At 32.4% G+C, this 27,196-nt stretch overlaps 1 protein-coding gene across 4 annotated transcripts in view; it reads left to right on the forward strand.

Annotated features, from left to right (window-relative positions):
- LOC132748811 (receptor-type tyrosine-protein phosphatase kappa-like) overlaps window positions 1–23,850 on the forward strand; it is a 104,695-nt gene extending 80,845 nt beyond the window's left edge. For 3 of the 4 annotated variants that reach the window (XM_060738449.1, XM_060738451.1, XM_060738452.1), the window contains 9 exons: window positions 3,265–3,414; window positions 5,549–5,648; window positions 6,404–6,483; window positions 8,927–9,058; window positions 10,811–10,933; window positions 12,911–12,967; window positions 17,358–17,554; window positions 18,784–18,919; window positions 19,286–23,850. In XM_060738449.1, coding sequence (XP_060594432.1) covers window positions 3,265–3,414; window positions 5,549–5,648; window positions 6,404–6,483; window positions 8,927–9,058; window positions 10,811–10,933; window positions 12,911–12,967; window positions 17,358–17,554; window positions 18,784–18,919; window positions 19,286–19,921 — 1,611 coding nt within the window. In that variant the 3' untranslated portion in view covers window positions 19,922–23,850. The remainder of the gene's footprint in view (window positions 1–3,264; window positions 3,415–5,548; window positions 5,649–6,403; window positions 6,484–8,926; window positions 9,059–10,810; window positions 10,934–12,910; window positions 12,968–17,357; window positions 17,555–18,783; window positions 18,920–19,285) is intronic. The other variant, XM_060738450.1, reaches the window with a different exon arrangement.
- Window positions 23,851–27,196: the final 3,346 nt, after the last annotated feature.

Consider the following 27,196-nt stretch of genomic DNA (forward strand, 5'->3'; position numbering starts at 1 on the left):
ATTTGGCATGAAACATTGTGTGGTAGACCTTTACCAATATTGTTCAAATAATGGCCCTCGGGTCAAAATTGGCCCCGCCCTCGGGGGTCATTGATTTTCATTATATACATATAGTGAAAACTTGAAAAATCTTCTGGTCTGAAAGTAAATGGCCTAGAGCTTTGATATTTGGTCTATGGTATCATCTATAGGTCCAAAACCAAAGTTGTTCAAATTTTGTTCCTAGAATTAAAATCTGCCCCGCCCTGGGGGTCATTGATTTTCCCTATATGTATATAGTAAAAACTTTAAAAAATCTTCTTTTAAAGAACCAAAAGAGCTAGAGCTAAGATATTTAGCATGAAACATCTTCTAATGGGTGTCTACCAAGTTTGTTCAAATAAAAGCCCTGGGGTCAAAATTGGCGCCGCCCCAGGGGATCATTGATTTTCCCTATATGCATATAGTAAAAACTTAAAAAAATTTCTTTTAAAGAATGCAAAGAGCTAGAGCTAAGATATTTAGCATGAAACATGTTCTAATGGATGTCTACCATGTTCGTTCAAATAAGAGCCCTGGGGTCAAAATTGGCCCCGCCCCGGGGGTCATTCATTAGCTCGACTTTTTTTTTAGATATATACATATTATATATATATACATACATATATATATATATATACATATTATATATATATATGTATTGCATTTTTTGGTGTGTGTGTATATATGAAATATATATATATATATATGTATGTATCTATATTGTATATATATATCTTATATATATGTATGTATGTATGTATGTATGTGTATATATATATATATATATATACATACACACACACATACATATATATATACACATATATATATAAAACATATGTAATTTATATATATAATTATATATATACAATATAATACATACATACATATATATATATATATATATATATATATATATATATATATATATATATATGTATTGCATTTTTTGGTGTGTGTGTATATATGAAATATATATATATATATATATATATATATATATATATATATATGTATGTATCTATATTGTATATATATATCTTATATATATGTATGTATGTATGTATGTATGTGTATATATATATATATATATATATATATATATATACATACATAAAAAATCTTCTTTTAAAAAACCCAATAAAGCTAGACCTTAGATGTTTAGCATGATACATCTTCTAATGGGTGTCAACCAAGTTTGTTCAAATAAAAGCCCTGGGGTTTAAACTGGCCCCGCTCCGGGGGCCTATATACAGGTGAGCGACTTTGGGCCATCATGGCCCTCTTGTTTTTATTTTTAACATGACACACAATATTTCAGCAGCAAATGCTGAAGTTTTGGATATTCTATTGTTAACTTTGCAAATAATTATTGCTGTTATATGAGGTCAGGCATTGCTTTCTTGACCCCCAAATTTCAATGTCAACATTCTTGAAATAGACATTAAAATATTACCATTTACGGAGGTTGAAATAAATTTATTTACTTAATTATAGAAGAAACATGCATTTATTGTTGTTAAAAAAGTGACTGACAACCACTGAACAAAGAAAATTCTAAATCAAGCATTTTCGGGGCCGTCCGGGTTTGGTGGTTGTCCGGTTTTGGTGGTCCCCAACCAGTAGACATAGAGGCAAAATTAAAACTATTCAATAGAATTTCTTTAAACTTAGCGTGTTGTCAGAATATGATGACAGAAACATTTTAAGCGAAAAAAAAATTGGGGTCACCGTTCTCGTTTTTGAGTTATCTGCCCTTGAATTGGACTTTTTTGTTAAATTCAAGGGCAGATAATTTACAATGAAGGGAAATGATACAATTTTTCTTTCTTCTTTTCACGAAGCTTACCTTCGTTTTAGTTGATATGCAAAATTTCAAGAAAAAATTTAGAGTGGGTAGTTTTTATTGCCACTTCTTCTTTTAACCTGTGCATTTTTTCTTAAAAAATGGCCTATTTTTTAAGAATTTAAAGTATCTTTATTTTCATTGAAAAAAATTAATGGAAACGATGTATGGAATTGCATATTATTATGTATTGTACTCAACAATAAAAAGAAAAACATAATCCAAAAGTAAAAACAAGAATTCATTTAAGAATGTATAAGTTATCTGCCCTTGAAATGACCTCAAATAAGTAGAAAAGTCTGATTCAGGGGCAGATAACTCAAAAACGAGAACGGTGACCACAATTTTTTTTTCGCTTAAAATGTTTCTGTCAACATGCCAAGTTTAAAGAAATTCTGTTGACTGAGTTTTAATTTTGCCTATATGTCTATATGAAAACTCCCAAAAACGTCCTTAATATATATCTGCTGCAAAAATGTTTAAAAGAATACTTCCAAAATACCTGTATAAAAATATATTTGTGTATTACAGTACATGTAACAACTCTTTGAGAATGGGCAATTTAAGAAATAATATATCCCAAACAGTGATTTTATCGCTCAATAACATCACTGTTTGGAGTTCGGATGCGAGGAATTATATCACGAGGGCGTAGCCCGAGTGATATAATGATGTGCATCCGAACGACAAACAGTGATGTTATCAAGCGATAAAATCACTGATTTGGATATATTTTTTCGATTCTAACACGACATCAACAAATAAATGTTGCCGTACTTGATAGTTAAGCAAAATTGCGCCTGATTTGTTTCCGTACTTATTTTCAGCGCGTCGGATTTTTAGTGGTTACGTCACGTGTATAATGATTACGTCACATGTCTAAATATAGAACGTTAAACTGTGAATCTGTTGCATAATAACACACTTTCGTTTCTTCTATGTTCAATAGGGAAAAATGCGGGTCGTGTTAGAATATATAATAGAAACACCATCATTTTACTGTGATAAAAAGTTATATTAAACATTTTCATTACATATAGCTGTATACCCTTTAAGAAGATAGATGTATTTTTTAAGTAAAATGGACTCGTCTTGCCCAGAACTTTACAATATTTTTTTAGCTGAGCTATTTTAAGAACAGTGGGCATTGGTTTCGGTGCTTGGTAGGCAAAACGCTATTAGAGAATTGTGGGGGGCATCTGTGGCTGAGTGGTTAAGGTCCATGACTTCAAACCATTTGCCTGAGTGAGAATTGTGATCCTTTGAGAACATTATGATATATATGCATCAGTCTGTTGATATTTATCCACAATTTACAAAATGTTGTTGGATACAATTAATGTAGTTAGAGGGAATACTGTACTCTTATAAGATCTGCCTGTGTTTATATTTGACAGAGTCAGTACCGACTGATCTATGACACGCTAGCCATGTATGTACAGGTATGGAACACTGTGATACCGTCAGCTAAACTGCCTGCTGTTGCTCACAAACTTATGCTCAAAGATCCTCAGACGGACCTTATCGGGTTCGAGAAAGAATTTCAGGTGAGTTCTTGAGATGGACGATACAACCTTCTTAGAACTATTTGGATATGTGTTCTAATGTGTCAGAAGTCTTTGCTTGTGCTTATACAGGTACAAACAAAATATCACAAACAAAAAACTTGTTGTTTTTAGAGAAGCATTGGAACTATAATAGTGTTATTTCACTGACTTTTAAGAATATCAATCAGCAAGACTAATAGAATATCCTTTTGCTATTCCATATATATAGCCTTTCAAAAAAGTTTGTCTTTTAAATGTTTTTTTAGTTTAGAAAATAAATTATTGCAGTATTGTTTTTATATTATTTCCCTTTATGATACATTACAATGTTTGCCCATGGAAATACTTGAAAAGTATTTAAAGAACTGTTTAAACACATCAAAGAGTGATACAGACCATATAGAGGAAATGCAATGCCCAAAAACTAAAATGCCATTTGGTTGATGCACCTTGATTTCTACCTGTCACACCTATTATTAGGTCAAAGGTCAAGGTCACAAGTATGTAGGAGTACCTTCATTAGTTCTGTAATAACAATAGATAAAACTGACAGCATTGTCCTATGAATTTCAAACTTTGTAAAGTTTGTATTAAGATGTGCTTTGATGAATTCTACCTGCCTCACCAGTTTTTCTGTTTAAAAGGTCAATTATTATGTTGTGCTATTCAAGTTACATGTATCTCTTTATGGTTACTATTCAGCAGTGAGCTGATTGACAGACAACTCTTGTTTATTTACCTCCCTTTGAAAAACTTGATACTTATTGTAGCACCTTTACTTATATAGCATTTTATATGTGTAGCAATGATTAAAGGCTTGTGCCATGTGGCTTAAAAATTACATACATTTAATATTGGTTTGATTTTTATCAAGACACACACAAATTGTCAGCTTAGCGCAGTAACAGATTAAATTTAATATGAGTTAGCTTATTACTGCTCTAAATATTATACAGATTACAGACAGCCCAAAATAACTTTATTGCCTTCAAGAAGTCTATTTACATTTATGTTTATCAGTGTAATATGATATTAGAATTTACCTTATGTATGGCAACAAAAAATCTATAGATCTTCATTATAGAATCACACCTGTAACTATAGATACAAACTTCACATTGAACTCTTGTCTTGGGGTTATTTCAGGTAACTATCACTTTTGACGTAAATGAGGGATTGTAGTAACATCTTTTATGGCTTCTGAAAAAGAAAATAGAATCTGACAAATTAATATGGAAAAAAATAGTTATCAATCCTTTATGCGGAATCCTATATTTTGCTGCTATTTTCAGAGTATCAAATGAATTAAAATAGTTCTGTCATTGACTCTTTTCCCATGTTAAAACTGATTACAAATTATTTGCTACACAGGTTTTCAGGATTATAAATATAGAACTAACAAATTAGAAGATTAATATAAGGAAATAAACTGTGTAGCTGGGAAAACATATAGGTTTTCTTTGAATGTAATAACAAGCCTTTTGTCATAGACTTGTTTATCATATATCAAGATGTTTTCAGCTTTATGTACCATACAACATAATCTAAAGTAATTTCATTGAACTCTGCAACTTTGAATTAGTTCAGGAAAAAAAAATAAAAAAAAAATAATAATAACAGAGCAAAATTTTGACTGTAAATTACCATATTGCATTGAAAACTTAATAAAATGAAATAATTACATTTTAAAATTTTTATTTCTTATTTTCATTAAATTTTTCAATTTTTTGTTATAAATGGCTGCATAGGCATAGGCCTTGCTGTAGAGTGCCCATTACATTTTGGTACTCGAGTTGATATACCAGTTCTGGGTCAAAATGATACTTGAAGATTTTCAGTATTTAGATGATAGGTCTACGGCTGATTATTCAGATGTCTGAGTATGTTAACTGGGTGAGGTATTGTGTCTTTTGGTTTATAGCTGAATTTTTAAGTCAAGCAGCACTAATAAATTGATTCTGGAACTAACAAGTAAACATAATCGCATAATTTATGTAGATGACAGACTGTCCACTGAGATGCTGAAACTCATATAATATATATGAACACATATACGGTTCAAAGGTCTTAGATATTTCAAAATTATATTTTCATACAAACAAACTGTTAATTGAACATTGTATTTCTTTTTCAGTTTCTTCAAGATATTGTGCCAAAAATTCCTATAGGAGATTGTGCCAGTGGTCATAGAGATGAAAACAGAAATAAGAGCAGGGACATTATGTTACTGCCCCGTATGTTATATTTTTAATTTTCTCTTATCCCCCTCGATGTTATAAAAACTATTTCTGATCTCAGGATTTTCATTGGTCGGTGTAGATTCTGTGCCTGTTTTTGACCAATCAAATACCTGAGATCTTAGTTTGAGCTGAAAATAATTCTTTATTGCCAATGTAATTGTAACTGTACACAGAACATAGTAACACATGATATTTATTGATATTTTAGACTCGGACCAAATCCACAAAAGGAGTATGAATTTCATTTTTATATGCCTGAAAAAAAATTTGTCCTAAAATGTAATGCACCTGGTTGTCTATCTGCCTGCTAACAATTTTGTGTCTGCTATATATCTTTTGAACCAATGAAAGGAAATTAGAAAATGTGATATGCAGAACTCAGGATAGGACTTCCTCAGGACACTAAATTTACATAGATTTATATAGAAAAAATCATGCAAGTCTCTTCTGAACCTACATAGATATTTGGCATGTAGCATGACCTTGTGAAATATAAGACAAATGTATTGATGTAAAGGGAGGTAATAAAAGGGGGGAAATATATTTACACACATTTGAGTTGCTGTTCTTAGATATGAACTTTGTTATCCTACCAGTTACAGAAAACAAATGATAGCTTTATAACCTTAAGTCACATTACTGCATAAACACATATTTTACTGTGCAAGGGATTTGCAGATTAGAATTATCATTATATTTTGATGATATTAATTTATTGTCTTGACAAATTTTATATTTAAATATTGTAGCTGAACGAGCGCGGCCTTACCTACAGACAATAGAGACTAATGAGTCAGGAACCGACTTTATTAATGCTGTATTTGTTGATGTAAGTAAAACCTCATTTCATATAATAAAAAACTTGCCTATACATAAACAGTCTCATACTGACCAGACTATATTGTTAGCTATCATCCATTTTTAGCTCGACTATTCGCAGAATAATCGAGCTAATGCAGTCACCCATTTGTCGGCGTCGGCGTCCCTGTGGTTAAGTTTTTGTATGTAAGCTGGTATCTCCATAACTACTGAAGGGAATGGATTGAAACTTCACACACTTGTTCTCTGTGATTATCTAAGATGATTGGCACAAGTCCCATAACTCTGATTTGCTTTTTTTCATAATTATGCCCCTTTTTCGACTTAGAAATTCTTGGTTAAGTTTTTGTATGTAAGCTGGTATCTCCATAACTACTGAAGGGAATGGATTGAAACTTCACACACTTGTTCTCTGTGATCATCTAAGATGATTGGCATAATTCACATAACTCTGATTGCTTTTTTTTATAATTATGCCCCTTTTTCGACTTAGAAATTCTTGGTTAAGTTTTTGTATGTAAGCTGGTATCTCCATAACTACTGAAGGGAATGGATTGAAACTTCACACACTTGTTCTCTGTGATTATCTAAGATGTTTGGCACAAGTCCCATAACTCTGATTTGCTTTTTTTCATAATTATGCCCCTTTTTCGACTTAGAAATTCTTGGTTAAGTTTTTGTATGTAAGCTGTTATCTCCATAACTACTGAAGGGAATTGATTGAAACTTCACACACTTGTTCTCTGTGATTATCTAAGATGATTGGCACAAGTCCCATAACTCTGATTTGCTTTTTTACATAATTATGCCCCTTTTTCGACTTAGAAATTCTTGGTTAAGTTTTTGCGTGTAAGCTGGTATCTACATAACTACTGAAGGGAATGGATTGAAACTTCACACACTTGTTCTCTGTGATTATCTAAGATGATTGGCACAAGTCCCATAACTCTGATTTGCTTTTTAACATAATTATGCCCCTTTTTCGACTTAGAAATTCTTGGTTAAGTTTTTGCGTGTAAGCTGGTATCTCCATAACTACTGAAGGGAATGGATTGAAACTTCACACACTTGGTCTCTGTGATTATCTAAGATGATTGGTACAAGTCCCATAACTCTGATTTGCATTTTTGCATAATTATGCCCCTTTTTCGACTCATGAATTCTTGGATAAGTTTTTGCATGTAAGCTTGTCTCTCCATAACTACTGAAGGGAATGTATTGAAACTTGAAGAGTTTGTACCTTTTCGGACAATTTTATGTATTCATATAGGTTAGCATTATTATACTCAATGAAACACCCTTGTGACAAATTTTCGAATTGTCGAGCGTTACTGTCCTCCGACAGTTCTTGTTGAAACTTCCATTATCAATAAGCCTGACAGTGTAGAGCCTGCAGAGGTTCAGGCTAGCCTGGTGCTATACTGATGGTAAAGGCTAATCACCTTGGATATCAGTAGGTTAAGGTTCCAAAGTTCCAAATTGAAGTTCAGCGGTGTTAAAATTAATTGAATTACAACAGTGTTGTTCTGGAGCTGTGATTAAAAGCTTGACAGGCTTTGTTGATGTTTTATTGTTTTCCTGAAGGAATTGTCAGGTGAGAAAAGTGTGGAGCTAAAAACATGTTCAGTGCGAAATAATATTAATAAAGCAATAAATTCTTGTGTGAAGTGGAACAGTATTGTTTTAATTGGAAAACAACAACAACAAAAAATACAAATGACAATGACATTACATGGGAGAAAATAGCAATAGTAAGTAGTCTTGTTACCCAAATAATGTAAATTGAGCAAACTTTACTTAAAAACCATTCAGACCAGTATTCTTCATATAATATTTTCTATAATATAAAAGATGATATTTACTAAAAGACACCATATTTCTTGATGGGTAAGACATTAAAACAATGTTTATCTTTCATAGCTTTAAATGAGGGTAGAATTTATCTTACTTAACATTCTATAATCTGATGGCAGCAAAATGTCTCTACAGTGTTTGCTTCTGAAGTTCTCCTTGTAACTGAGGGGTTGCCTTTACAAGTTGAGGCATCAGAATTATAGCCACCATTTAACCCTGCATGATCGTAAGAGGCAAATAAATTGGTTAGAATATTTTGAGTCTTTGCATTTCTAAGCTCCAACAGTTAAGGTGGTTTTGACCCTTGGTGTTGCTTATAGTTTGTAACACCCATGGTTGACCAAAATCATCTTTCCTGTTTCTGCACCATATGATCTTAACTGTGTTGGTGTGCTGCAATATCAAACAAAAGTGTTAATCATATATAGAACTTAGATCTAGAAAGTTTCAAAATTCATAACAGGTCCTGAACAAAAGCACACCTAGTGTGGAGACAGATTGCAGGTAAAATGTTCCTCTTACACACACTTCTTTCAGGATGTGGTTAGGGTTGTTGGGTCAGCTGTATGTATTTAAGTTAAAATTAATTGTATTTTCAGGGCTATCATTCTGACAACAGCTTTATTGTGACACAGTGGCCTATGCAGAGTACAATGAATGATATCTGGAGACTTCTGTTTGATTTTAAAATCAATACTTTCGTAGTGCTTCATGAAAATAAATTTAACAGGGTATGATTTTGTTTTTATAACTTAAGCTAATGAAGAAGTTACTAAATAGAATTATTATTTTGCTAAATGTTTGTCTGTAGTCTAATTGTTAAACTGTCTGTAGACCATTTAAGTATATTTATATTCTGAAATACATTTGGTACAGTGGTCAAACTGAATGAGGATGAATATGTTGTCTTGTATTATGCTTTTATCATGTCATCATGGGCTTATAAGCCTTAGTTGATTGAAATGTCTGTCTATGTCAAATAAGAAGGTTGTTGCCAAATATTATTTTATTATGCCCCCACCCCGAGACATATAGTTTTTGTAAAATCCTTCCGTTGGTCTTGCTGTATTGTCCATTACTTTGTCATATATTGATGTATTTTGAAGTAATTTTGTATAAATGTGTGGCAATGTGGCATGTGCAACATTTGGGTCTGAAGCTCAAAGGTCAAGGTCACACTCTCAAAGGAAATTTTTAATGAAAATGCTTTGATGTTCATGTCCAATCAACAATTCTGTCTTTCTGGATGGATAAAAAATTATTATGCATAAATGTGTTGGACATAATGACAACATGTTACTACCATGAATCAGGTTTCTCCCTCAAAGGTCAAGGTCATTCTTATATTCCAAAATCATGATATGAATTATTCATAAAAATGCATTGATGGTTGTGTCTGGTAAACAATTCCGTCTTTCCTGGATGGATTTTAAAATAATTTGGCATAAATGTATAATGCATGATGATGATGTGTCGCTTATAGGGGTCAGGTATCCAGTTCAAAGGTCAAGGTCACATTTGTATGACAAACTTGACGATTATGAATAGATTCTCTTCTTTTTGTGCATAGCTTTGAAATGATTATGCATAAATATGCTGCTTCTTAAGATGATAATTATGTAATGAACAGAATTTAGATCATCAGCCCAAAGGTTTGATTCATACTTGAATGTCAGACCTTTGTTCACCATCATGACCCCAACTTGTAGATAGGTGGAGGTAACTATATCAAATATTTTGACAATTATGCCCCTTTTTTCGACTTAGAATTTAGATTAAAGTTTTTCTAACACCTCAAATATTTTCAAAGTCCAGTGACATAATAATGGCTTTGAAACTTTGCACACTTGTTCACCATCATGCTCCCAACCTGTAGACAGGAGGAGGTAACTGTATCAAGCATTTCAACAGAATTATGCCCCTTTTTTGACTTATAACTTACATTAAAGTTTGTGTACCACCTCAAATATTTTCAAAGTCCATTGGCATATGGCTTTGAAACATGGTACACTTGTTCACCATCATGCCCACAACCTTTAGACAGGAGGAGGTAACTCTATCAAGCATTTTGACAGAATTATGCCCATTTTTTGACTTAGAATGTGCATTAAGTCTGCATACCACCTCAAATATTTTCATATTTCATTGACATCTTGCTTTGAAACAATTTGAAATTTTATACACTTCTTTGTGTGCATAATAGGACACTCTCAAGGCATATAACATGGATTTGTAAAAAAAAAAATAGCCCTTTTGGGAACTTTGAAAATTTTACATTATCAAGGTTCTTTTACTATCAAGCACTTAGAATAGTCGAGTGTGCTGTCCTACCAACAGCTCTTGTTGAAATAATTGGACTCACTGAGAATAAGAGGAATACAGTATGAATAGAGTTTCAAATTTAAACCAGTGTAAGGCCATTGAAAAGTTTTAATAACTTAAGAGATAGTATAGAATCAAAGATAATTTGATTATAATTACAGAGTACTCAATGTTTCTGGCCCAAGGTACTAGATGAGGAGGTGAAATATGGACCAATAGGAGTAAAGTATCTTGGCTGTCAGAAATATCCGCACATTATCATCCGAGCATTTGCTATTAGAAAGGTATGGTTGAAGTTTGAATTAGTAAAATAAATCCCTCTGTTTAACCTGCTATTTGTTAAGAATAACCGTTATACTTTCAGCTTTTATAGCGCATATAACAGGGTGGTCAATGTAGAAGGATAACTTGGGTTTTGTTGCATAACAGTTTTTGTGGCCTGACCTTGAGATTATAAAAAAACTTTCCAGATATCTGATTCAGATCTTATAATTTTCATTGGTCAGTGCTCATTTTGTGCAGATTTCTGACCAATCAAGAACTTGACATCTGAGTTTGACCTTGAAAATTTATTTATATTTCTTTACAACATTTCACCTAGAAGTATGTATCAGTGATTCATTAATACAGTTTTTTTATGATTTAATTGAAAGGCACAAAATTTTATTTCATTGACCATCCTGATATTCAACTCTTCACTATTTGCCTCCAGATGCAAGTGTATTGCTTAAAACCCTAGTCAACCTTGTGAGACAGCACTTATTGGGATATTTACTATTCAAACAATAAAGTCTTTACCTAGCCATAATAAAACATTGAATACGTCTTATAATACTATATATGTGAGGCATCATACTAGTAAATCATTTACTTAAAAGGTAATAGAAAAATACTTTGAGAATTTGTTTGCGAATTGTGTATTGTTTATCATGAAGGCAATAAAAGATGATTGAAGGACTCTACCTCTTGCCCCTCATTATCCTTATTGTTAAGGTGTACCACGGTGTACCAGATCTTTGGCTATAGTTTAATTTTAGCTTCATTATAAAGAAAGTTTGTTGCTAATTTGAACTACTCTTGAGTCAGCTTCCTGGAACTGACTTGTAATGTTTACAAATGAGGAATCATGCTTGACCCAAACAGGACATGAATGTATCATATGCTGAAACCTTAACAGTTAAGTTTATTATTACTTGGATGTCAAGAAGAAGTATATTTAGCTAGTTTATAATAAGTGTTGCCTGAAAGTCTAGGCAAAATACTTTGATCTACTTGATAGCAAATCTTGCTTCAAAGTCCTGACAAAATACTTCATGCTTAGTTTATAGCAATATCTGGAAAAAAGTGATCCCTCGGAAGCACCAAAAACAGCAAAAGTACATGAAAATTGCAGACTCAGTTTGATTGAGTCTGTACATGACGGATAATGAAAAAAGTGCAACATCCCTCACACCCCCTAAGCAAGTCTTGCTTTGACAAAATATTTTATGCTTAGTTTATAACAAGTAATGCTTCAAAGTCCAAGCAAAATTGTGAAGCTCGATTACAGTTATATGCATTGCTTGAAAGACCAGGCAGTATACTCTGAGCTACTTTATAACAAGTGTCCAGCAAAATATTTTGATAAAGTTTATAACAAGTGTGTAGACAACAATATATTTTCAGCTTGTGTTACTTGAAACTACAGGCAAAATACCTTGTACTAGTTTATAATAAGTGCTCACTCAAAATATTTTGAGCCACTTTATAACAAATGTCGGGATAATATATTTTTAGCTTGTTTTATATTAAGTGTTGCCTCAATATCAAAGTCCTTTATGTGAGTTTTAAGGTGAATATACAAAAAATTTGTGTCAATCCGCAATGTTTGTTTCTTCTGTTGTTTGCTTCTCCATGATTTTGTGTGAAACAGAAACAGAATGTTTGTTGCCATGACAGCATACCTTTATAGTTTTCCCCACCAAAAAAAAAGCCTGATCTTAGTATATATTCTTTATTGTATCATGAATATTTCAAACTCACAGATAAATGTTTGCCATTGTTCTGCTTATTGACCTTTGACATTGTGTGTCACTTCACAATGTAGTGTATTTATTGTTTATCTATATGTATGTATCTATGCAACTGTCTACAAGGTCAGGATTTCATGAAAATGTTCAGAAGAGAAAAAACAACAGCAAACACAAAAAAAGATTTCCATAGATATATGTAAACAAGTAAATATAAAACTTATGACAGTAGCATTGACTATGAATTTTCAGCTTCCGAACACCCGATATAACGAGCTTTTAGAAGACTTGGATATGGACCAAGTTTCGGTAACGAAAGTTTCAGCCAGATTGGCTGACTGTTGTGTGGTCAAGAGCACTTTTAGGCATGTTATTATGTTGAATATTAATAAGTTTTTCTCTACAAAGTTTGTGCACATGAATGCTGCGGACCATGTTTGTTACATGTTTATTATTGAAAATTTTTTGTTAATTAATGTAGTGTTTAAAGTGTTTGATTATTTTATACTGCATTTTATTTGAATGTTTTTTGTTTTTTTTCATACCGCTCTGAAGAAAGATAGATATATTGTTTTGCTTATGTCAGATAGTCAGGTTTTATACTGACTGTTTTTGATGGCCTTATAAATTTATATTTTTCTCATTAAATAGATTTTTTTTAAAAAGATTGAAATGGTCTTCAAGCGAAGCATTTGAGTGCAGTGACAAGAATTAGGCATTTATAGCCTGTATAAAACTAGGTCAACCTGCACATTCAAACAAACAAACAAACCAAACTGTATACTGTCTGCTAATCAATGTCTGAAATTCTAAACAAGACAAGTCTTTTAGAAAAGACACCTTTACCTGTTAATGATGTCAATACAATTTTTATAATTACTTGTTTAGTTGCTATGAAGATTAACCCTTACTTGGCTATTTTGTGAAACAGACTTGACCTCTGTGAATTCCATATACCTGTACAAAATATTGCAATACATATATACTACAACAGCTGTGCAGGCTGGCCAAGTCTTTTGACCTTTGTAGAAGAAAAAAGAGCTATTGCTACTGTCATGTTGTTGTTTAGGTTGCTGTTGTCAATGAAGTCTGAAATTTTAACATTAGTCATAATTTCTTTCTAATTCTTAATGGATTGCCTTTATATTGGACACAACAACTCTTTGGACAACACCTTAAAGTTGACAAGACTGGATTTGACCTTCTCTCATAGATGACATTGACTTTATAGGTCAATGTTAGCTTGATTTTTGCTTTAACTTTGTTATTTATGAATGGATTGTCTTTATGTTTGGACACAACAATCCTTTGGACATGACCTTCAGGTAGACCAAACTGATTATGATCTTCACTCATGATCGTTAATGACAATGACTTTGAAGGTCAAAATATTGAATTTTGCTATAACTGGGTATTACTTTGTTATTTATTAATGGTCTTCATACTTTAAAAGCACAACTTCCTAAAAGACAATATTATAAAAAAGACCAAACTCAGTTTTAAGAACACTTTTATTAACAAAACTGACATGTTGACTAATTCATATATAGCCTTAGCCTATAAATGACCTTGAGGCTTGACCATCAAGTCAAATATTGAATTTAGCTTAGATTGTCACAACTCTGTCGTATATTAATGGATTTTATTCATTCTTGGACAAAAGAAGACTTACAACAAAACTGCTAAGATGATTCATTCAAATGTGACCTTGATGTTTGCATGACCTTGAACATCATGAGACATTTATGTTTTCTAGGAGTACTCTATATTACAATATTCTTCTTCCAGTGTGTTTGACTTAAGAAATAAATAAAGTCGAGCATGGCCCATGCTTAGCATTCATTGGCTTTTAATTTAAAATTTGTATTCCAGCTCTCTGAATGTTTGTAGATTTGCTTTACAGAAACTAATGTTTTAAAAATAAAATTGATATATTGTGATGGTGCTTAAGAATATTCCAGGGAAATCTACTCTAAAATAATTCTATTTGTAGGTTCATTTAGAAACAAAAAATTGAATTTTGATTGTTGTAAAAGCAGCAGATAATATTTTAAATTGATTCATTTTTTAAAAGTATGAAGTTATTAGCCCATTACGTTATATACACGCTTTTTAACGCCTTTTTCACCCCCCCCCCCCTTTTTGTTGTCTCAAATGGTGAAAAAATGCCTTATTTAGGCCCCCAACACTTGTTTTTGTTTGAGAAATGTTGTTAAAAAAAGTGACCTCTTTTTCGCCGCGGCCCCCCAACCAAAAGATACATTTGGGGGTTGCCAGAAGGGGGATGTGCCCCCTTCTGTTTGGGGGGATTGAAGGGGGGCAGAGTCCCCCTCATCGCCAAGAAACTTGTGAGAGGCTATAAATGACCCCAGATTGATCATAAGGTAACATGTAACCAACGCTGAAAAGCATTTGACTCTATCTCAATCCATTGAGAAGTTGCAGCACTTTGAAATCAATTTTGATGGAAAAAATCAACGCAAAATAGTGATTTTTGGCAATTTTGAGATGTCCCCTCGTTGCCATGGTAACAGAAAATTTAAGCCTGAGCATGTTGTTGCAAGGGCAATGGTCCAGTCAACATTTGTGCCAAGTTTGATTAGTGTTGAATAGTGATGTTCCGATTGTCGCAAGTCGCTGATGATCAGTTACTGTTATGTAAAACGACAATAATCAATTCACAAAAACTTGTTTCACGACATCGTCGAAAATGTTTTAGTATCAAAGGGAATTAATTCTGACGGTAATTTTCTTTTAGGAACACCTCCCCAATCGCAAAAAATCACTCAGAGACCATTTGGAGTTGAACAGGATCAATAAGTGATGCAAACAATAATAATATATAATGTGATGTGAATGGTATTATTTCGCATCCATTGAAAAATAGACTTTTTTTTGTACAATTATGACTATATAAGGTTAAAACTGTGTTAAAAAGTGCTAAATGAATTTCATGTTACTAAATATAATCAAGTGCCTTGGAAAGAAATGTTACTTCACTATTTATTTTTAACGCGACTTTATTCGAAAGTTATCGATTATGTCCCATCAGACTGAACCGATGATCGATTGGTACAAATTTCATCCAATTACCATCACTAGTGTTGAAGCAGTTTTTATAGTATTATAGCAATTTGAACTTGTAACGGGAGACTTTTCAATGAAAACAGCCATTTTTCACAAAATGCTCATGAAGTAATGGGTTAATAAATGGAAGTGTAACATGAAATTTTTGCAGCAATAATCCTATTTGATTTTTTTTTAAAAAAGGTAACAAGTTTTGTAACTTTGTAAGTCAGTGTTTTTTAATCAAAGTGCATGAATTATTTAAACTTGAATTTTGTAGATTTAAGTTTGATTAAAATACTTTTTTTTAATTAGGTAGAAAATATTTAGAAGGATTAAATTTACCTGTTCATCCCTTCAAAAAACTATTGTTTATTAAAGTTTCAGAGAGGAAAAAAGGAAACATCAACTAAAAATATTTACTATACAAACATAATTTTAAAATGGACTTAAAAGCATAACACTAGAAAGTCTGTCAGCCAGACTATACATGTATGTACTTCTGTGCAGTCTGGCCAATCTAGACAACAAAAGTTTAGCATTCTTTAAATATTAAATGACCATGATTATACATGTATATAAGAAATAAAAGTCCAAAAAATGAATGGAAGACAGAATCTGGTAATAAAACAAACTCAAGTGATAAACTAGTTCCAAAGCCAGGTCCTATAAGTTCCATTAGTTTGCTAGGTCTTAAATTTGTTGTACCTATTTATTAGCAACCAAACATGAGAAATTAGATTGATCAACTGTGCCAATGGTATATAACCAGACCAGACTGTCTATATGTCCTGTAATGTAACAAGGTCAAGGAAATAGAACAATAGCAGGCCCTAATAAAGCATGACTTGTCCTTTGACAATGTCAAGGTAAATTAGCATGACCAGCCAGCCTGCTCAAAATTAAAATCCTTTGGATCAAATATGAATTCCAAAATAAAAATAGATTAAGTCAATTAAACAAATTCAATAGAGTAATACAGCATGATAAAAAGAAGCATGACATCTACACTTTGATTTTATTCTAGGCATGTAACTATAATTCATACAAGTTTTTTTTCTTTTCAACTATTTTTAGCATGTTTATATTAAAAAATATTGTACTTTTAGATTAAAGAAAAATAATATGTGAAATAACATGGTTTTATTAGTACCTGTATAAAAGGTGAATGCTTTGTGCTATATAGATTTATTGTGACTTTGAAATTCTTAATACGTAATACTAAAAAGGATCTTGCTTAAGGAAACCTTCTTGCAAAGTGATATAAAATTAATGAACAACTTTCTATAGTAATAATAAAAGATGAGAAATGTTGTGATACTGATAATTATGCTGTGTCATAAATAGAAATGATAAATATGATTAATTCTTAGATTAAATTCTTCACAATCATGTCACCTATTATAAGGAGAGGAATGAACCAAGTCTATTACTTATTCCATTAGTCATTATGGTATCAAATACTGGTGATTTTACTATAAAAAAACAAACTATAGGCTGTATATACATGATCCTGTGATCTGCTGTGACAAAGCTTATTTCTGTTAAGAAGATTTGTTTGAATTTGAATATTGTAGTATTCAATAAGCAATCATACAATCATACGTTAAACCATATTATAACAATATTACAGAAAGCATCCAGTCTTCCACTAATTGATCTGCTGACACAGAACACAGACTCGGTGGTCGTGAAAATGTTTCAGTATACAAGCTGGCATCAACGAGACAAAATTCCCACATCAACCAAGTCTTTCCTCTATATGATGGGCTGTGTGGATGAGTGGCAGAAAAACACAAACTCACAGAGTCCCATCTGTGTCATGTCAAAGTATGAACCTTCATTTTTCAAAAACAGATTTCCTAAAATAGAAAAAAAATGTTCTTGGAAATATTTGCAAACTGCAGCCTCTTTTAGCTTTGAATTTTGTTGTAAAACTGTTCCAATCAATTTCTGCTGAATATGTTTGTTTCAATAATGTCATTGTAAGTATTTTACTGTCTTTTAATAGTAACATGCTTAAGAACTACAAGAAAGCACCTGCATAAATTCAGGAATATACCTATGGCTGAATACAGTAATACATTAGATATTAGGTACATTTGTACCTCAAAGCCAATTTACAAGGTGTCTGATGATACCTTTGGTATTGATCAGATTTTTTATTCCATTGAGTCTGATGTGCATAATTAAATAATCAAGTTCTCTGAAAAAATTACAGGTATAATCATCCTATTTGATTATCTAGGCAGTGACAATATCATTTGACTGAAATGTTTGAGACTTTTTAATCAGTCCTGACAAAACCATTCGGTATACCAGTATTTAGCAAAATTTTCAAAATATGTACATAATGAATTGCAAACTGTGCCGACCATGATTACAAGGCACTGAGGTGCATCACAACACTGATGTGCCGGCTGATTTTGGTCTGCACTGGTGGCATGGGTATACAGCAGACTAAGGATTAAAGACACATATATGATTGAAACCCATGAATTTTTCTGTGTGTTTACTATATGGTATCAATATATCATGTGAGTTGTCCTCCTTAAAGGAGCTAAAGTTAGTCAAAAAAGTCTAAAAAGATAAAATTTGAAATTTTTATAAGAATAATAGATTTTAAATTGAAAATTGATATTAATAAGTTCAATTCTTAGCTCAATTTTGGGTCATTTTGCATGATAAAAATGATCAGTCTGGAAAAACAGATATAGAGAATAATCAGGAAATTTGCACACACGTTATTGGTTCAGACCTACATCAAATGTTACTTAAATCTTGGAATTATATTTCCAGTCACATTATTTCAAAAAATTTCCATTGAGTCCCTTTAATGGTGTTCATATTTTCATGTTTATACCTTTCAGCAGCTAATGCATGTAATGATAGGGAAATCATAATTGATTCAGGCAATACTGTTTTGATATTTTCCTTATAATGGATGGAAAAAGTATAGATGCATACATGTAGCATTACATTATTAGATTTTATTCCCTTTGTTAGATTGTACAATGGATTATCTGATTTTATAATGTGATTTTTTAATGACTATACAGGGATGGCTACAGTAAATGTGGATTGTATTGTACATTGAACATATGTTGCGACCAAATACATTGCGAGAAAGAAGTAGACATCTTTAATGCTGTAAGAGTGGTCAAGAAAAATAGACCTCAACTTATACCTACGCAGGTATATTTATTGTTATTTTTGTGTGTTTGTAAGGAAAACTAAAATGTCAATGATAATTATGATTTCAATATCAAGTGGATGAAGAATGACTTTTTTCTTCTATGAATGAGATATTGGGTGGACAAACTTATAATTTTGAAATATTTTGTTTTAATCTTGTTGAGTGGCAGCAGCCATGACAACTGATACAGTCTGACTTGACCAATCCATATATTCTTTGTACCATTTAAGTTGACTACTATTTAGCATTCATGACATTACAAATTGACAGGAGTCAAGTTTGTGATCATTTGTTTTCATTTTTGCATATTGATTATAGCTACAATATGTGGTTTGAGTTATTTAAAATATGATATATTTTTTCAGGCTGAGTATATTTATTGCTACTCTTACATGTCACTTGTTGTACATCTGATGTTGGAGGAATCTCCCAAATTATTGCTAACTTCTCCTACTGTGATAGAGGGTGAAATTCAGCAGGGTTATGAACTCTTGACTGGTTTTGAAAATATTCTTTGTCCTCAGCCATCAGAGGAAGTCAACAAAAATGGAACCAGTCTAAAAAATCTGAATCACACAAGTGCTTTCTCAGCTGGTTTACAAACTGATTCAAAAGATTCATCATGTGATGCTTTAAATACTCAAGGATTAGATTCACAAACACTTTTAGGAGGTGAAAAAGTTAATGAGAGTGGTCACAGAAAATCCTCAGGAATTATGACAGACAATGCAAATGGTCATATTCATAAAAATGGCCGCATGCATATGCAGAAAGAGGAGAATGTGACAGCTCCGGCTGCACCGGGTCACATACATGTATGGGATCCGGAAACAATTGCTCACTTCAACGAACCTGCTTCAGCAGAGCTCAAAATGCCAAGACGTCAGAGCACCAAAAGACGGCCTTTTTATCGCCAGAATGCTCAAGAAATGAACGAAATTCGTGCAGTAGACTATACAAAATCATTTGATATGGACATACTAGAGTCCAGTTATTTGTGATCTTTACTTTTTTCTCATGTTTCATGTTTTCTTTACTCATATTTTGTCTTTTTTGAAAATCAATAACATTTTTGTGTTCAGAATGTGTATAGAAATGGTTTTCCCCCAAAGTATGACTTCTATGCTAAATATTTATTATATTTTGCTCAAGAAGGTTAAGTAGAGGAAAAGGTGTTAAAATACAGGATTGTATACAGTTTTTTTCTTGAAAAAGTATATGGATACTGTTTCAGTTATATAATTCCTTTAACATTACAGTTTTTGCAAAAATAAATTTGTATCTGATAAAACATGAAATATTGTTACTATGACAGTTAATTTGTATTTCATATTTTTTTTGTGATTCTAGTTAACCTAACATTTATGCTCAGAGAAAATTATGCTTGCTTTTTATGTTGCCAGAAATGTTCTATTGGAGAATATTTTTCAGTTTGTCTTTATTCCTTGTATTATTCAGTTACATTTCTTACTGTTTTTTCTTCCATCTCCATTCTTTGATATCTTAGATATTTAGTATGTTGGTACCTGGCATTGACTTCTATGATTGATTTGATTTTCAAGTTACTGAGACTAAAAATAGATTTTTTTACTTTTTCCCTGAATGCAAACATTACATGTTATTATCAGACCTTCAAGATCAAGGTCACATTTATTAACAGATATTTGGTACCTTACTGGTAATGCTTAATGCTAATCTTGCTCTACTTTTCTCATTGTTAAGAATTTATAAATTTGATAATAATTTTGTCACAGATAAGGTAATTTATAAACTATTTTATTCAGCTTTACAAATGTGAAGGTGATTTCATTTGGTTTCTTATTTACTCATAGAAATGATATCTTTATAAAATGTTCATAGTATCATACATGTATTGTTACCTCAAAATCTTTATTGAACTTTAATTTCCAAAAAAGTATCTTCTGTTCAAAAATAAATTTGGTACAAAATTGATTGCACATAATTATGATGTTACACAAGTCTTAGATTTATATTTCACACAAAGGATGACTTGCTTGATCAAAAAAAATTCTTTTAATTTATGCTTTTTCTTTAGAAAGAATGAAAGTTAACATTTAGAGATGCTATTTACAATACTGATAAAGAATTGCTTACTGTTGTATGCTAAATTTTTAAAACATGACCTGCATAGTTTTTTTCATTATTTTACAAAACAAACAGCTCATATTTTCATAAAAGCATGTTTTTCTTAGAGCCTTTATGGTGTTTTTTTTACTTGACAGCACTTTGAATTTCCTTTTACATTAATGTTATTGACTGTAGCCAGAATAGTTATGAGGTTTGTAAAATTAAACCAGAATTATTAGTGGAAGTTGACAGTGTGCTAAAATGTATGTCACGAAAACGAATTTAATGCTTGATAATTTGTCTATCATTGGTATGACATACAAAAGAACTGGTGATAGTATGAGTGTCACTCCATGCCAAACTTACTGCAATAGATTTGCAGCTATTACTGGGCTCATCATAATTATGCTTAGCATACTGATGAGAATTTCTCAAAACTAAAGAAGTTTCCAATGGCATATAGCCACTGTCACCACTGTGTCAAACATTTGATACATAATAATGCAAAATCTAGTGACATATTGTCTTTATGTCACTTAACTTTCACATTCCCATTGTTGTTAACAATTTATTGTACATGCCTCCAGATGACATTACTGTGTACAAGTCTTTGAAACTTGAAATAGATCACAGCCAATATTATATCTTCTATATATTGGTGTTTGCACATGTACGGTGCGGTCTGACCAGACATTGGTGGTGGCACCTACTCCCTCTGACCACACAATAGTGGCACCTGTACAGTCTGACCAGACATTGGTGTATGCACCTGTACAGTCTGACCAGACATTGGTGTATGCACCTGTACAGTCTGACCAGACATTGGTGTATGCACCTGTACAGTCTGACCAGACATTGGTGTATGCACCTGTACAGTCTGACCACACAATGGTGTATGCACCTGTACAGTCTGACCACACAATGGTGTATGCACCTGTACAGTCTGACCAGACATTGGTGTATGCACCTGTACAGTCTGACCAGACATTGGTGTATGCACCTGTACAGTCTGACCAGACATTGGTGTATGCACCTGTACAGTCTGACCACACAATGGTGTATGCACCTGTACAGTCTGACCACACAATAGTGTGGCACCTGTACAGTCTGACCAGACATTGGTGTATGCACCTGTACAGTCTGACCAGACATTGGTGTATGCACCTGTACAGTCTGACCAGACATTGGTGTATGCACTTGTACAGATTGTTGACACCTGCTTGGTCTGACCATATATAGATGTTGTCACCTGCTCAGTCTGACCAAACATTGGTGTTGGCCCCGCATAGTCTGACCACATATTGGTGTTGGCACCTGCACAGTCTGACCACACAATGGTGTTGGCACCTGCTCAGACTGACCACATATTGGTGTTGGTCATGCACAGACTGACCACATACAATATGAAAGCAAAACAACTGTTATTTGAAAGTCAGTTGATTGGCATTTGGAGGCATGTAACATTAAATTAATGTATGTACATAAATGATAACTTGTTACTTTCTTTAAATCATTTTTCACTTTTTAATGTTTTTTCAAGTTCACGTGTTTGTCTTTAAGATTTTCCTGTACTTTTTTGTAAGTGAATGAGTATTAGAATTCTGCTCACTCTTTGTAATAAGCATGTCTCTGGTCACAGGACTGACATCAGCTATTTTGTTATAAAATACAAATATATCACGATACATAATATTATAACAATACATCTTATACATTAGATAACTTTTACAGGAACAGAAAAGAGGGTGTTTCTTGTTTAATGATTTGATTCATAGGCATCAAAAAAGCCCATGTAGGAAGATCAAATCATGTCTTATGATTAACCTTTAAGTGATTTGTTTTGTCACTAGTAAAGAACAAGTCCAGCTTGAACATCCAAGCAAGCTCTGTATTGCAGGTAGCTTAATTTTTGTACTGAAATCCTTGAAACTTTGAATCAACTGTTCCAGCAAGGCAAGTCTATTACAAATCTTCAGCTGGTTATTTAAATGAAGCATACAGCCAAAAGTTTGTATAGAATAAGGAATTGATAATTGTGTCAATTGTCTCTCATAAACACAGTTTTACATAAGTTTGTGGTCATCATGTTCAAATTTGTAAATTCTTATAAAGGAAAGTTATAGTTACCATTGAGTCTTTTTATTGGTTGCCTATATTTCCAAAAATACCCTCAAGTCTTTTGAATTATTCAAAGAATAAGTCTTGAAAGATTTCTGTTTGATATATGCACGACTTTATTTTTTAGGTATATATTTTTCTGTCAAGTTTTTCTAACACAGTTTCTACAAGAAATTATTGAATGTCTACAACATTTATATATACATTTGCATGTTTTTTGATTCTGTCGAAGAAATTGATGTCAATTATTGTTGATATGAGTGACTCATTTTACCTTGTGGAAAATTAGCTATTTCAGTGTAAAGAATATCTTATATGCTGTTCAAAATTCTTGTAAAGGGGAGGGTATTTATTACGTTTCCTGTAAAAGTTCTGCAGTACATAATGTTATATCTTTAGGGAAAAATTTCAATAAAAATGTACATTCATAAATGTTTTTCGGATTATTTTCTAATGATAAATTGAGATATAAATGTTAAGACAAAAAAGTTGTTTTTCTCTGATGGTATCCTGTGATCATAGCTTTAAACTAACTGTTAACTATAAATATTTGTACCTGTCTGTTTTATTGTTGCAGATTTTTGTATTTTTATACATTTAACAGTCAGTATTCTACCTAACAAACGTTTGTTGAATATTTTCACAGTTTTCAAATCATACCTTTTTTTATAATCAGATAATTTGTTAACCATAATGCACCTAACAGTGTAATATAATTTGAAAAGCAACAATTCAGTCGTTGTCTTTTTTGTCTCTTCATGACCATGATAAATATGAATAGTATCTGCGAAATGTCCGAGTACAATGATGTATCTCCAAATTCTAGCTAACTTGTTCTCAGAGGAGCGCTTTTGTGTTAGATAGCATGATGCACATTGTCAGTTGGGGGTCAATATCCATTAAGTTTCCTTATCTATGTCAAAGGTTGGGGTCACACGTAGAGGTCAATGAAAATGCCTGGGGCGTTGTGCATGTGCACTTTTCTATTGTACCAGTAATTTCGTCAAAAAAAGGAGTGAATTACGACAAAACGATCTCAAATGTCCTTTAAGAGCACAATTAATTTCCTAAAAGCAAAGTATTTGGAAGAAAACGAAAATTTGAATTGAAAATTAGTGGAATCTTTATTTTTAAAAATAAGCTAGATCCCCCAACTTTTTCTTTTATTATACATTGAAGGGAGCTATTTGTTTATGAGTATGTTTTGGGTTTCCAGAGAAGAAATATCTTGCCCCAAAAGGGACATAAGTACTACCCTTTAAAAACCTGATAATATTTTAAAAATAAAAATTATTTGTATCTCTTTAGGGAATTTTAACCAATGTGAATGTGCTTAATTTTTGGGTGATCTAACAGGTAAAAATCATTACCTTCATGATATTGATACTATGTATTATTTTAAAAATGTTGTCATGGAAACACACATTTTTAACAAAGCAAATTCCTCTGCAATTGATGTAATTCTAACTATCACATGCAACACAGGAAAGTCTGATGTCGGTATCGGTGACTGACACAATTTACATTGTAGTCGTTACTACAAAAAAATAGTTCTCAAACAAAACCTAAATAAAGACCATACAACAATTTAATGAGTTTAATTTCAACACTTGATTAAGCTAAATTCCATTCCATGTTGCAAATATTTTGATGGTTATTTATACTAGTCTTTATACTAGTCTTTAAACACTTTCAAGGAAGTTTTAAATGAACATACTCCAATAACAACTTAAATTAAGACCATTGAGACAATCATTAAGAAAATTGCTATTTCAAAAATCGTTGGGGAACGTTATGCAAACAAAGAAGAAGAAAAAAGAGCCGACGGGAAAATATTTCTTTGAAAGATATAAAGATAAAATATTACCACTTCTTAACCATTTTTGCCATGAAAATAATAATACTTAATGAAAATGACACCGTAATATCTCCTCAGAAGGAAGTTAGTAACATTCTGTTAATATTGCTTGTGATATTGGTATAAGAACTGAAGAACTTCCTAGCGTCACAAATATCTCAGACTCCTCCTTCAATAAAAACCTTCAAATTTGTTCCAGTGAGCACTGATCAAACTTTCAAATTGTTAAAAATGTAATACAAAAGATCATTTGTGTGGACAGTCTTCCACTAAAGGTAATAAACGCAGTGGGCGGATGCTCTGACAAAACATTTGAAGTAACGTACCTCTCATGTACTTTAGTCATGGTCGTTTCGGGCTGATATGGAATATTTCCCCTGTTCCTGAACTGACTTAGATTTATGGCACCGGTTGATTAATATAAAATGGATTTTTAGTTTGACAAGGTAAGAAAATATAAAAAATGGGTCAAAGACAGAAAAGGCCGAGTTGCATATGTATACAAAATATCATGAGCCGTGAATTGTTACTTAAATTTTCTACCACTGACCATTGATGTTGAAAATTAAACTAAGTCAGAAAACCGGAAATGGATGAGCAACAGAACTGAAATGGAATCCCACAATATGGGACCACATGTCAATGCTGTGAACCACATATCAAGAGGCTGTGGTAATTAAGTAGTTGCTGAGAAAACTGTTAGGAAAATTTTCTACCATTGACCATTTATGTCGAAAATTTAACTAAGTCGGCAAACAGGAAGTGGATGAGCTACAGACATGAAATCAAATCCCACACCAAATATCAGAAGGCTGTGATAAGTAGTTGCTGAGTAAACTGTTACGAAAATTTCCTGCCATTGACCATTAATGTTGAAAATTTAACTAAGTTGGAAAACAGGAAGTGGATGAGCTACAGACATGAAATCAAATCCCATATTATTGGACCACATGTTAATGCTGTACGTATGCCAAATATCAAGAGGCTGTGGTAAGTAGTTTCTGAGAAAACTGTTACGAAAATTCCCTACCATTGACCATTAATGTCGAAAATTTAACTAAGTCGGCAAACAGGAAGTGGATATGAGCCACAGACCTGAAATCGAATCCTATATTATTGGACCACATGTGCTGTATGCCAAATATCAAGAGGCTGTGGTAAGTAGTTTCTGAGAAAACTGTTACGAAAGTTTTTTCCCCGCCCAACATTCACCATCGGGACAAATTAAATCACTATGATGGAAGCTTAAAAGAGGACTTGTTCTTGCAATTTATCGTAATTTGATGCGTACATATATATTTCAGGTACAATTTAACAAAGTTGTTGTATTTATTAGCTAAAATGGTGATATTTACAGAATTGTAAGAGAAATTTTATTTTTATATTTCACTGTCATCAGGGTTTGAAGGACCCTGCTGCCAGTTATTGTATAAAAATCTGTTATCTGGTGCGGGATGCAGTATATAAGTCAATCTTTTGAAAAACATAGTTAATTTAGCTCAACTTGACAATGAAAAAAATAGCATATTGCCATTTGAACGGAGCCGAGACAAAAATTATCCCAGAACTGAGAAGATGGTATTTTCTGTCTAAACTCTCGGCAGGCTGTTTGTTGTTGTTTTTTTTAATCTTTTCGGGAAAAGGAACAATTCTTTAAACAATCGGAACATCTCCGAATACTGACGGAAAGGGCCTAAAAGATGCGATTCATTGTTAGTTTGGTTTCTATTTTTATCTGACACATGATCAAAAGATGGCGGCTTGGGATAAACAGTTGCAAGATTTTCTTATATACAAAATAGGGACATTATGTGCAATTTCTGGAATAATATGGTTTTTTCGAGAACCCATTCGATACCATGTTACTCAGCGATTATTTGCATGGTTTATTAACAAATTAACGAATAAAATGAATCGTGGAATGAAGAAATACAAAACAAAGATTTTCCAGTTTGTACACGACTATCGGGAAAAAGTAAACAAAGACCTGAAAATTTTGGAAGTCGGCGCGGGCACAGCTGCAAATTTAGAATTCCTTCCATCAAATACCAAGCTTTTTATGTTAGATCCCAACCACTTTTTTTTGGATAAATAAAAAAAACTTGAAAAACCCCGAAGGATAACGAGAAATTATAAAGGGGGTGGGAAAAGCCCCAGACAGGAAGTTTTAACAAAAGTTTTTGGGACACTTGTTTGTGTTCGACAATGGGCA

The sequence above is a fragment of the Ruditapes philippinarum genome, unplaced genomic scaffold, assembly GCF_026571515.1.
Source record: "Ruditapes philippinarum isolate M1 unplaced genomic scaffold, ASM2657151v2 ctg6651_1_1_1_1, whole genome shotgun sequence".
Classification (NCBI taxonomy): domain Eukaryota; kingdom Metazoa; phylum Mollusca; class Bivalvia; order Venerida; family Veneridae; genus Ruditapes; species Ruditapes philippinarum.